General features: G+C 36.5%; 1 protein-coding gene across 1 annotated transcript in view; it reads right to left on the reverse strand.

Annotated features, from left to right (window-relative positions):
• LOC137191008 (uncharacterized) overlaps nt 1-13046 on the reverse strand; it is a 59213-nt gene that overhangs the window by 2435 nt on the left and 43732 nt on the right. Inside the window, exons 16-29 of the mRNA XM_067600791.1 lie at nt 11028-11056; nt 10074-10359; nt 9521-9564; nt 8961-9246; nt 6031-6074; nt 5503-5788; nt 5102-5145; nt 4916-4986; nt 4459-4673; nt 4111-4361; nt 2990-3121; nt 1968-2133; nt 1498-1527; nt 1057-1098 (exon numbers count right to left, since the gene is read on the reverse strand). Of these exons, the coding sequence (XP_067456892.1) occupies nt 1057-1098; nt 1498-1527; nt 1968-2133; nt 2990-3121; nt 4111-4361; nt 4459-4673; nt 4916-4986; nt 5102-5145; nt 5503-5788; nt 6031-6074; nt 8961-9246; nt 9521-9564; nt 10074-10359; nt 11028-11056 (1926 nt within the window). The remainder of the gene's footprint in view (nt 1-1056; nt 1099-1497; nt 1528-1967; nt 2134-2989; nt 3122-4110; nt 4362-4458; nt 4674-4915; nt 4987-5101; nt 5146-5502; nt 5789-6030; nt 6075-8960; nt 9247-9520; nt 9565-10073; nt 10360-11027; nt 11057-13046) is intronic.

The following is a 13046-nucleotide window of genomic DNA, read 5'->3' on the forward strand; positions in this document are numbered from 1 at the left end:
TAATTTACCCTTGATTTGCACCTCCTGTTTATGAATCCCTCAGTGGGATAGTGTCTATTAGTGTCTACATGTCAGATCAACTAAATAAAAGTTTAAGTGAGGGAATACATACTTTACAGAGGGATAAAGTTTCAGGTAAAATTCAAAACCAAAGCTACAACAGCTACAAAAATAGGGAAACATGTTTGGTTACAATAAAAAAAGACAACAAACAAAATGTAAATTAACAAAATGTAATGAAAATGTAAATAATGTTTAGATTGCATTCTGGTAGAAACATTTTTATTTCTTGAAAAATGTACTACAGTAACTGCTAAAACATTGAAATCAAGATATTGTATTTGAGTGAGTATTTGCATAAGGCATAAATGAGGATGAATAAAGGATGGCGGTTTTCTGTTTTTCTTATTGTAAACAAATCTCATGTGCAGAATCAAATCAACAATGAATCGATCCTACTTACAAGTATTGTGTTTATCCAAAGCCTGATATATGTGCTGTAGACCTCTGTTGTTTTCAAAAAACTATTAAAAACATGTTAATGAGCCACATCGCTGCACTGGGTGACATGTTCCTTCATCCCTGAAGACTATGGTTACCGTAGTAATCTGTAACTATTACTGTTAAGAGACTTTCGTCCTCGCACATGAACGGTGGCCTCTTCCTGACATAGAAATACTTTGTGGAGAGTAAAAACTTGATCGCTGTTATTAGTTATTGGAACCATTTTTAAACAACTAACCACACTCTTTGTGGCACAGAGGAATAACATGTCAGGCTTTGGATACAGACACAATACTTGTGAGTAGGATCGATTCATTGTTATCATTGCTCTGCACATGAGATTTGTAGACAATAGAAAAGCTGAAAATTGCCATCCTCATCCCTAACTATAGGCAGTCCTAAACTTCAATAATCAATCAAGAATAATGTATTTTGAACAACGTTATTATCAGTATTTCAGTCGACTTTACATTTAAGGAAGCAAAATGCAATGTTTGCCAACATGCATGTTTTTAAGTTGAAGTGCCTCTTTATGTTTTGTAATGTACCTACCTCTCACTGTAGCACCAGCTGGTCCAGCTGATGATGCTGCAGCTGCAACACATTAAATGATAACCTTATAATAAATACATTGTTCTAGACAAGAATACTTCAGCAGGCAAACCAAAGTACAAGAATACTGCACAGAATAGCTGGCCCAGTTCAGCTCTGCAAATTCAGCTAAAGACAACTTCTCAGCAGTTTATTTAAAATGGTCAAATGTGAAATATGTGAAAAACAAACAAACAAACACAACAACTTAGGTGCTACAATAATATCATGGTGATCTTACGATTTGGTTTCAAAACTACAAACATTTTAAACATTGCAGAAATTCCAATTGGTTTTATTCTGGTTGAAATATTTGCAACAAATGTGTGAAATATTTATGACATATGACTGAAAGCTGAAATCTTGTATAGTAATGGACAGTAAATATATGCAGTGTCTTACCTTCTGAATGACCAGATTTTGGGTAGTCATCTGAAATAAAATGGAGAACAAAACAAATAGTGATAGCTGATATCATGGAGTGCGCATTTCATTCACAACAAAAGATTCAATAACGAAAAATTTAGGTAAATAAAATATCATTATGTTAAATATCAATAATATTCTAATTGTAAAGGGCAAATTGTAGTTGTTTGCATCAAAAGCCACTTGATGTTATTGTTATGAAAATGATCAAATTTGTTGTGTTGGGTCTTCAATAAATCAGGCTGTCCCAATACCCATACTTGCCATCTATTCATGGAATTAAATAAACAGGAATTTCTCCTCCACGTCCATTTTCAGTGTGCATTGGTGTTGGTGATTCAGCTTTAATTTATTATTGACATTAATTATATAGAACTGTTAACGGAAAAGACAGAATGTAATATCTTTTTATATAGTGTAGGTAATATTGTATAATAACCACTGACCTTCTCGAATTTCACAGGTCCATACTGGTTCACACACTGGTTCACACACTGGTTCACCCTTCTTTGTATAATGGTCAAAGAGTGAAAGGTAGAAGTCTCTGTCTGGATTTTTAATGAACACTTCATAGAAATTCGGGTCTTGGCTGTCATATCTGAGAGTTAATTTCTGTGTAAAAATACAACATAAAAGGAGAGGAGGAGTTAGTTTTTGACAAAGGTAAACAGTCAAGGTAAAACCTTTACAACAAAAACAAAACTAGATGATTAGTGTCTGGTCATTGGGAACACTGTTTTGCACATGCTCAGATCATTCACATTTCTGCTGATCTCTCCCAAACTCTGAACACAGCGAGCAAAGCTGACTCCACATTCACCAAGCAGTATTGGTAACCTTCTTGAAGTAGCTTATGTGTGACCAAACAATCAATAGATTTGTCACTAGTCTCTTAAAAGCTGTATCTAGGGAGAACGTTGCTAACTTGACAACACTGATCACATGTCCCTTTGCACAAATTGCCAATACAAACAATGATGCATCTATTTACAATTAAAGGAGTCTAAGTGCCAATTCCCTTAATTGTTTCCATGTTTCTCACTTGCATATTTTCCTTGTGTCTTATGTCATGTTCACATCATATTGTTCAGTGTTTAATTGCAGCCAAGTTGGAAAAGCTGTTCACATCAGCTACCTGGTTGCAACTCTGAGTTGAAGATTAAATTAAATTAAATTTCTGACAGCTACAATATTTCCAACTTGGCTACAAAAACTACAAGTTTCAAAAAACCTGCAGCAAAATAACTGCAATTTCACCATCGCTGGCAGTTTCATCCTTCAAAAATCAAATATTCACACAAAGACAATCAATTAGGTTAGTTAAAATAAAATACAAATTAAATGCATAAGGCCATGTGGAGCTACATCTCCTTGTATTGTCTTTGATCCTACTGTGTCTTTACATGCAGCATGTCTGAACCACAATTCACTACTAAATGTAATTTCTAACAGATAGTTCAAACTGTACCTCTGGGAGAATTTTTGCTGTGTCTACATCTGCTTTGAGGACGAAGCCATGATGCATTTTCAGGTACTTCTCTGGACGTGGCTTAATATCAATTATTTCATATCCCGTGGAGGATTCCCTTTTGTCCACCGTCTAGAAAAAAAAAAATACAAACAAAGCTGCTTCAAGGTTACAGTAACAAACATTGTCATCTGTGTATTAAAGTACATTCATGAACAAGCAATATGGTTTTTACAATAGAGTATTAGGGCCACTGTTGGGAAAAAATAAACTGTGAGATTTAAAGAATAGTCATGCTAATGAGGAAGATCATCATTAATTTGAAAAGCACATTTTATTTTGAGAATAAAGTTTTATTATATAAAATTTTGCAACACATATATTTTGAGAATAACCAAATACATTGCTGTAGGATTGTGGTTTAATGAGTAAACAGGCGAGAGCAGACTGCATTAAAAATTAAGTTATAGTGTATTTCATTAGTGAGGAAATACTTAGTGTATCACACTAGCAGTCAAAATACAATAATGCAATTGCATAATTTCTGAATTGTAAACCTTATGAAGCAGCTGCTGAAGCACATTGAGCACTTGGTTTTGTCCAGACAACTGTGCCAAAGAGCGCAGAGATCAAATCTCAATGTATGGTGTCGGAAAAGGATTGAAGGCTGCTGCACATTGACATGCAGTGAGCAGTGGGCTTAATTTGAAAAGTTTCAGTTTGTCAGTGAGATCTATTAGCCTCTAAACAAATATTAACTGCTGACAGAAATCTGAGGAGAATCACTTGGTCCATCATCTTGAACTAAGGAAACCATTATGCTGTGTCATGTTTTAGGTAGCTTATCTTCAGTAAAATGTGGAAATGTGGAAGTGTGAACTTTGTTATTGATCAAACATGTATGTTTCAATGTTAAGTCATATTTTTGGATATTGTTTAAAGAAGATTTTTAAATGGGAATACAGAAAGGGGAAAAAAAACCTTCTGTGACCAGCGACTCCTCCCACTTCACAACTCTATTCTCACAATTTCACTTTTTTTTCACCACTGGCCCTAATACTCAGTTGTAGGTTTTTTAATCTGATTATATTATAATTTGTGATAGTAAGATATTAAATAACCTGTTGTAGAGCAGGATCATTTGGGATCAGATACACATGTAGTTTGAGGAACGTTGTGTTTGGTTTATAGTATATTAACACGTTGCACTTTATTTTCATTGGAAAGCCAAGTTTCATCAGAACCGCTCTTGGAGAGAAAACTGGTTCGGATAACTTGACATGGGATGATGTGACCTCAGACACGTCTTCAACAACATCTCCACAGGCATCTATGTGTAGGACTGCAAACTTGTCTAATATTGTAGAGTCATCTGCACAAAATACAAGCACATATATTTAGCGTGGAGAAAGGGATTGTATCAGAATACATTTAAATACATGTTTACTTATTTCTTCATGTCCACTTACCTGTGCAGATCCAGTGTGGCAGGTACACTTCATTTAACTTCCCAGTAATGACTGTGATGTCCAGTAGAGGACCTGCAGGCATGTATTGTAAGCTTTCCATTCTCTCCATGTGTTCTTCCCAAGACCAGAACTGGTACTTAATGCTGACCTTTTCTTCACAGACCCATCGCAGGTCAGAGACACTGCATTCAAACCTTCCTGCTTCAGACCGTAGGCTGAAAGAAAAAAAACAAAAGAGTTTGTGCATATGTGCAAAAGTGTAATGGAGTAAATGTAAACTTAACCAGTAGGTGCCTTGATTTTATTTAAAGCGATGTGTCTAATTATCACTGTTACTGTAACTTGGCAGGAAAAAAGATCTTAGTTGTCCCTCTGGGAAAAAATTCAAAGAACCTTGCCGAAATGTTTGCCATAGTTCCAGTTTGTTGTGACACAATATTGAAGATGTTATTTTTACCTGTAAGTTGGAGCCTCATCTGCATCTGTACTGTTCACTTCAGGTTCAAGTTTAGTCCAGTCATTGGACTCCTGCACAGGAGGACAATCACTTTTGTAAATACTGTAAGTGGAATTGTTCCTGTTTAATCTTTTTCAACATCATACAAATGAACAAATAAAAAAAATATTGAAAGAAAGGGATTACCATAATGCTTCCATGAGCCTCAAACTCCAAGCTTCTTGAAGGCCCTTGTTAAAACACATTTGAAAATGTTGTGTTAATATAATGTTTATATATAAAATCATATTTTAACTAACAAATGCTTTGCTGCTTTAGCACTATGTGCTACATAACACTCCTCCAGTATGAGAACAATATGTTAGAGTAGCAGCACTTCACAGGGCTTCTGTTATGTACAACGTACAGGCTAGCTACATGTAGCTGTACATGTAGCCAACATCAAACATGTAAAGTAATGAGTGTTGATGTTGCCGTCATGCTATATAGTCAATGTCCTGTATCATGCTGTTGTGGTACCAAACCAGATACCGAAAACCAACAACTTAATGATGGTGTAAGTGTTTGATTTTTTTCACACAACTTACCTTTGGATCCTGAGCTGGTGTCTAACAAACTCTGCACCAGATCCATCCTGTTCATCTTCATTAAAACCTCTCTGGTCACCTCCACAGCCTGTTGACCACAAATCTCCACCATCAGAGCCACTAAATCAACTGCGCTGTCTGCCCTCTCTATTCGGACTCCTGGGATTCTTGGGAGATCTTTCATTTGTAGGTTCTGCAGCCACCACTTGACCTGCTTGATCTCCCCGAGACATAATTCTTCCAGTGTTTCCAAAAGCTTCTCCTTAACTCGTGTCATTGTTTCATCCTGACGGATTCAAAGTGATCAGAGGGCATTTATATAATATTTCCACTGTAATGATAAAACACTGATGTCTTTGCATCAATGTAAGTATTTAAATCATGTGACTAATATTACCCACATGAGGCAAAATTATACATTTAGTGAAATCAGACTGCTGCACCAGAGGACAATCACTTATGTAAATAACTGGAATTGTTCAATTTACAAATAAACATAAGACCAAATTGAATAATAAAAGGGATTACCATAATGCCTCCATGAGCCCCAGACTCCAAGCTTCCTGAAGGACCTTGTTAAAACACATCAGAAAATGTTTTAAATTATTATATATTTATAAATGGAATCATATGGTAACCTTCCAGATGCTCTGCTGCTTTAGCACTATGTGCTATACTCTCATATATTCTGTGCATACACATCTATCGTGTGTCTGTCAATCCTGGGAGAGGGATCCATCCTCCGTCACTCTTCCTGAGGTTTCTTCAATTTATTCCCCGTTAAAAGGGAGAATAAATTGGTATTGGTTTATACAAATAAAATTGACTTGACTTGACTTCACTACATGTTATGCAGGACTTACTGCTGAGAAAAGTCTAAGTTGAGGAAAAGTGGCAGCACTTCACAGGACTTCTGTTATGTACAACGTACAGGCTAGCTACATGTAGCTGTTGTAGAAACGATTCCTCATGAGAAGGAAAGATTATACAATAAAAATATAGGAACAATCATATAATTATTTGTTTTGCATGTACATATATTACAATAAACAACTGGATAGTAACCAACATCAAACATGTAGATTAATGGGCGTTGATGTTGCCATCATGCTATATAGTCAATGTCCTGTATTATGCTGTCGTGGTACCAAGCCAGGTACCAAAAACCAACAACTTAATGATGGTGTAAGTGGAACTTAATGCTTACAACTAAATTCTTCTCACAAATAATGCAGAAATTAGTTTGCATGACATTTTTTTTGCAACAAAATATCCCGAAATTTGAAAATTATAATGATTATAATTATTTGCCCAGGTGTTTGAAAATCCATCCAGTCATCAATGTCCTGTCTTATGTTGTCATTGCACCAAGCCAGGTACCAAAAACTAAAGAGGCAATGAACATTTCTTACATCTTAATGATGGCATAACAGGAACTTAATCATGATTAATTACATATTTTTTTGCCAGATTACAATGAATGTAAAATATTCAATAACAGTTTTCATTGGAACTATGTTTCTTAAACCAAAGAAATAAACCTTATAAAACTGTTGACAGCATGTTCTGAGGATTATTCAGTTTAACAGAGACACTGTTCCTCAAAAAAAAAAAAAAAACTTTTTCAGGAAGAATTATTAAACGCAATCCCTCAATGGTGTGAGCATCACAAAAGAATTTCATTCACCTCCATTATATTGGCTGCAGATGCCACTACAGGTGAGTGAGGGCTTTTTCATGTTGTGTGTTTTTATTTTTGTATTATTGGGCCTAATTTACTAATATGTGCATAGAAATGTTCTCACTGTGTGCACAAAATAAGCGTGCATGCAAAATCACCATAGGATTCATGACACATGCGCACTGGCCAATTTTGCTTTTACCACCATGTGTATGTTAGTGAATCAGCATCATTCTAAATTAACAGGCGTTCTACTGGCAATAAGCATACTAACACACCCCAATTTCTCTATGTAAGGAAAGCTCTGTTGGAGCGGTGCAGCAGTGGAGAGAGCTGTCACTCATTGCAAACAGGGCCGTGATGTTAAAAATGTAGAAAAACTTAACTGCTAGTGAAATGCAAACAATAGTTTCAGAAGTAGAAGCCAGAAAAGGCAGATTTAGCTGGTAAACATGTGATTGGCATAACTGTTTGGAGCCTAATTGTGAATCCTGTATACAGCCAGCATACCTGTTGTACCACGATCACGCAGTACGTCTGTAACAAAATAAGAAGTTGGTAAATGTGTAGATCTGTATAAAACTCTAAAGCTGCGCAAGGTGCGCATCGTATTTTGTCTCTGTCCACAACAGGCCGTGATTTAGTGAAAGCAGAGCGTCCCTCCTTGTGCCACTACTGAACGGTCAGGCTGTGAGGATGCTGAACAGGCTGCTGGTTAAACAGCCGCATATATTACAGCCAAATCTGATGGGGGAAATTAATGGGTGTCACATTCCAATATGGAAACTCCGACTTATAAACTATTGTCATCTAAAAGCGGACACAGGTCAATTTTAATAAATTAATAATTTCATTACATTTATGATGATGATTTATGGATTACAACGTCCTCATTATTAATTTTATAAGTAGTAAATAAATTGTGTATTATTAACAATTTCACACTTTTGAATGTTGTAAATTTAGGCCCAATCATTTTTAAAATAATTGTTGTTCTAATATACTGTTTACATTGAATAAATTTTGACTATATCATTTTTTAGACTGTGGGATGTTTATGATTTGTGTGTATGCATGGTCTAAGGCAGTTCTAAATTTGTTTGCATAGTAAGAAAAAATTCAGTTAAGAACATATTGACGAATCCCGGATTTGTGCTTAAAACGTTTGTTGTGCGTACAGGCTGTTTGTGAATGAGGCCAATTATCTTTTTATTTGGCATTTTCACCTTAATTGGACGGTCAAGAAGCAGACAGAATATGAGCGGACAGAGTGTGGTATGACGTGCAACAAAAGTCCCCAACTGCAATCACACCACACCATTACAGTTATGTGGTATGCACCTTAACCATTAGACTTTTAGGAAGCTGCTTGTGTTGTTTTGTTCCTTGGTAACTTGAGAGAAGAAACCCTTTGAAAAGATCTCGCTTTTTCAAGTAGTAGATGTCATTTTGGAAATTATGCAATATGTAGGAGTCTAGTTATTCTGGGTTTACTTTTGGCTTGTTTTTGCTGTGGACAATTTAAAAACAGTGACTGATCTAGAGTCATTGAGTATAGTGACTATATAGCATACAGTGAGTATCTTTGCTTGTGATAATGGCATCTAGATAACATAACAATCAAAACAAACACAGATTCAAATGGCTGCCTGACTGTCAAAAATGTATTTTTAATGATGAGAAAACAGTAACATTGAAGTAGAATAAGACCCCACTCTGCATACCAAATGTTTGATATTGGAATAGTGTTGTTTAGGTTTTTTTTCACACAACTTACCTTTGGATCCTGAGCTTGTGTCTGACAAACTCTGCACCAGACCCATCCTGTTCATCCTCTTTAAAACCTCCCTGGTCACCTCCACAGACTGTTGACCAAAAATCTCCACCATAAGCTCCACTAAGTCATCCATGCTGTCTGCCCTCTCTATTCGGAATCTTGAGGTTCTTGTGAGATCTTTCACTTGAAGGGTCTGCAGGTACCACTTGAACAGCTGGATATTCACGCAACGTAACTCTTCCAGTGTTTCCAAAAGCTCCTTCCCTACTGGTGTCATTGTTTCGTCCTGATGGATTCAAAGTAATCAGAGGACATTTATATATTATTTCCACTGTAATGATTAAACACTGATGTCTTTGCATCGATGTAAACATTTAAATCGTGTGACTAATATTAATCACATTAGGCAAAATTATAGATTTAGTTAAATCAGACTGCTGCACCAGAGGACAATCACTTATGTAAATAAATGAAATTGTTGTTGTTTAATCACTAATTTTGCAACATCACACAGATGAACAAATAAACAAATGAGCAAATTGAATAATAAAAGGGATTACCATAATGCCCCCATGAGCCCCAAACTCCAAGCTTCCTGAAGGACCTTGTTAAAACACATCAGAAAATGTTTTAAATCATGTTATGTTTATGAATGGAATCATTCCAGATGCTTTGCTGCTTTAGCACTATGTGCTACATATTCTCCTGTACTCTCATATACTCTTATTCTGTATACACAACATCTATTGGATTATACAATAAAAATACAGGAACAATAATATAACTTAATTTGTTTTGCATGTACATATATTACAATAAACAACTGGATAGTAGCCAACATCAAACATGTAAAGTAATGGGTGTTGATGTTGCCATCATGCTATATAGTCAATGTCCTGTATTATGCTGTTGTGGTACCAAGCCAGTTACCAAAAACCAGGTAATGCAAATATTTTACATCTTAATGATGGTGTAACAGGAACTTAATTTTGCCAGATTACAAGAAATGTAAAATGTTCAATGTTCCATGTTCAAAGTAGAATAAGACCCTACTCTGCATATCAAATGTTTGATATTGGAATTGTATTGGGGTTTTGTTTCCACAAAACTTACCTTTGGATCCTGAGCTGGTGTCTGACAACCTCTGCACCAGATCCGTCCTGTTCATCTTCTTTAAAACCTCCATGGTCACCTCCACAGACTGTTGACCACAGATCTCAACCATCAGCTCCACTAAGTCAACCTTGTTCTGTGCCATCTCTATTTGGACTCTTGGGATTCTTGGGAATTCTTTCATTTGAAGTTTCTGCAGGATGTCTTTGAATTGCAAGAATTCCCCAAAACATAATTGTCCCAGTGTTTCCAAAAGTTTCTCCTTAACTGGTGTCATCGTAACATCCTGATAGATTAAAAGTGATTGGGGGGCATTTATGTAATATTTCCACTGTAATGATAAAACACTGATGTCTTTGCATCAATGTAAACATTTAAATCATGTGAGTATTGTAACAACTAATATTAATATATTACACAAAGTAATACTGTGATTAATCTACAGTGATTTTATAAAGACAAAGTGTGAGCACAGTGTGATTCATTTCATTTATTTCTATAAACTGGTTATTAGTAATTGTGATTTATTGAATGTCTCCAACTCTTTCTGACACTGTGCTGCCAAAAGTAGGAATGAGCCACCTGATCACATGTTCTTATTGCTTCAACAGCAGCTGTGATATTTCTGCTTTAAAAACTCTTTCCACCTATTTACCATCAGAGTTGAATAAGAAAGTCTGGAAAAACATACACGTCCTAAACATTTAGTTGTCCTGTTCTCATCCTCAGTGGTAGAGATAGCACAGATTTTATTATAGCATTATTGGTGGATATAATATTTCAGCTCAAAATCTCAATCAGAATCCTGCTTCAGTTCAGTGAGCACCATCTGATGAAATGATGACATTGGTTTGTATCACTAATAAAAATGGTCTAGATGAGGATCATTTTCAACCAGCAGCTATTTGATGAAAGCTGTGTTGTGTAAAGTGTGTCTGATGTGACATTACTCACTTTCTGGGGCAGTGAAGACCTCTGCTTCTCTGAGGAGAAAGAAAATAGAAAATGACTCAAGACTGATTAAACATCAGACTATAATCAGTTTTAGTCAGATTTAGTTGCAATAACACTAAAATCTCCTCTGCTGCTTCTGACATCATAAACAATAATCATAGAGAGAGAAGAGAGGTTGGATATCTTATCATTAAAAGGTTTGAAATCTAATAGAATCCGATATAAAAGTCCTGCAACAAATATGACCGTCTTTATGTAAAGATTATCACCTCACAAAATAATCTTTGATGTCAAATAGGATTCACAATGTTGTCAAATTATAATATTCAGTGTGTCAGAGAGGTGTTCATTCAACTCCATGGTCATTTTTTAGGTCCAAGCATTGATGCACTGTATTATACTGTTAATTGTACCTAATATTTTGCCTCCCCTTAAAGTCAAACTGAAACTGGAATTCTCCTTGCTTTGTTTGGAAGGAAATATGATCGATGATGATACTGCAGCTATTGTGTATCATTTTCATTTTTCCAAGAGGACAAAACTATCTTTGGAAGTAGTTGTGAAATTAGCATCTTAGCCTCAGGCTCTAGGAGTAGCTGACTGACATCTGAGAGCTGCAATGTTAACTTACCAACTGTACTACTGACTGGAGAATGTCGTAGTCCTGATTACGATGAAACAAGACTTTTATTCCTTTCTCAAGAAGCCCACATACGAAATTGGTTACGAAACATTATTGACTCAAAACACGCTGTTAAGTTTGTTTTCCACTCAGAAAGTGTAAGCTAGCAAGCTAGGCTAACTAACTTCCACTCAAAGTAGAAGATAGCCTAGCTCTCTAAAGTTAGATTCCCACCAGATTTTACATGTCAGAGAGGTGTTGATTTAATTAATGATTTGTTGCCCCCTGCCTCCTGCTTTTCTCACACTTTACATTTGTGATTAAATGAAGTTCGGGGTTTCCTGCGGAAGCAATGTAGACATGCTGTATGCAAGCTCCTTCAGGTGATCCTACAATTTTGTTTAAAAAGTAGACAAATCTATGTGATCCATCTCACATTTCAACAGAATCAAAATTCATATAATCAGGTTAAAGCCTAAGTGGAACAGATTTGAAGAAACATGCCTTTTACTACCAGAGCGAAAGACGGCGGCCTTACTCCTTTGTCTAACGAGGCCGAAACCGGGAGTTCACAAGGAGGTGACAAATTAACACCTGATCTGCTCACCAAAGCTTTGGACTCCCTAAAAACTGACATCTGTGCAAAAATAGAATTAGCGGTCAGTGGACTTCAATCAGACATTTCCGCTATCAGGGAAGACCTATCTACCTGTGTTGTGGCACTATATACAGCTCTAAATAATCATGAAAGCCGCCTGAAAGATGTGGAAAAATCTGTGACTGCAACAAGTGTCGCCGTTACAGACCTGAAAGCAACAGTCTCTAGACTTCAGTCAGAAGTCAAGGACTTCCGTGTAAAATGTGAGGACCTTGAAAGCAGATTGAGGAGAAATAATTTAAGACTGATCGGCATCACGGAGGGACTTGAAGGCACAGCGCCGACCGAGTTCATCTCCAGTTCACTGCAGGAGCTGCTTGGCCTAAATGAGAAACCCCTGTTAGACAGGGCACACCGCACGCTACAACTGTAGCCAAAGCTTAACCAGCCTCCTAGACCCTTTGTTTTCAGCCTAACCAGCCTCCTTAACCCTTTGCTTTCAGGGTCCACTTTTTCCACATCAGTGAGCTTATTCTCCGTCAATCCTGTCAAGCTGGCCAGCTGATTTATAGTGGATGTAAACTGTTTCTGTTACCAGACCTTACCGCTAGTGAAGCTAAGAAGAGAGCAGCTTTTGGGGATGCCAGAAAGCTACTCCGCAAGATCAAGGGAGCCCGTTTTGGATTCCGATACCCTGCCAAGTTCAGAGTCACTCTACCTGGGGAAGACGAACGTTTTTTCAAAGATCCAAAATCAGTAATAGACTTTGTGACCTCCAGATATCCGGCTAGTGCTGGGA

The sequence above is a fragment of the Thunnus thynnus genome, chromosome 10, assembly GCF_963924715.1.
Source record: "Thunnus thynnus chromosome 10, fThuThy2.1, whole genome shotgun sequence".
In the NCBI taxonomy this organism is placed as follows: Eukaryota; Metazoa; Chordata; class Actinopteri; order Scombriformes; family Scombridae; genus Thunnus; species Thunnus thynnus.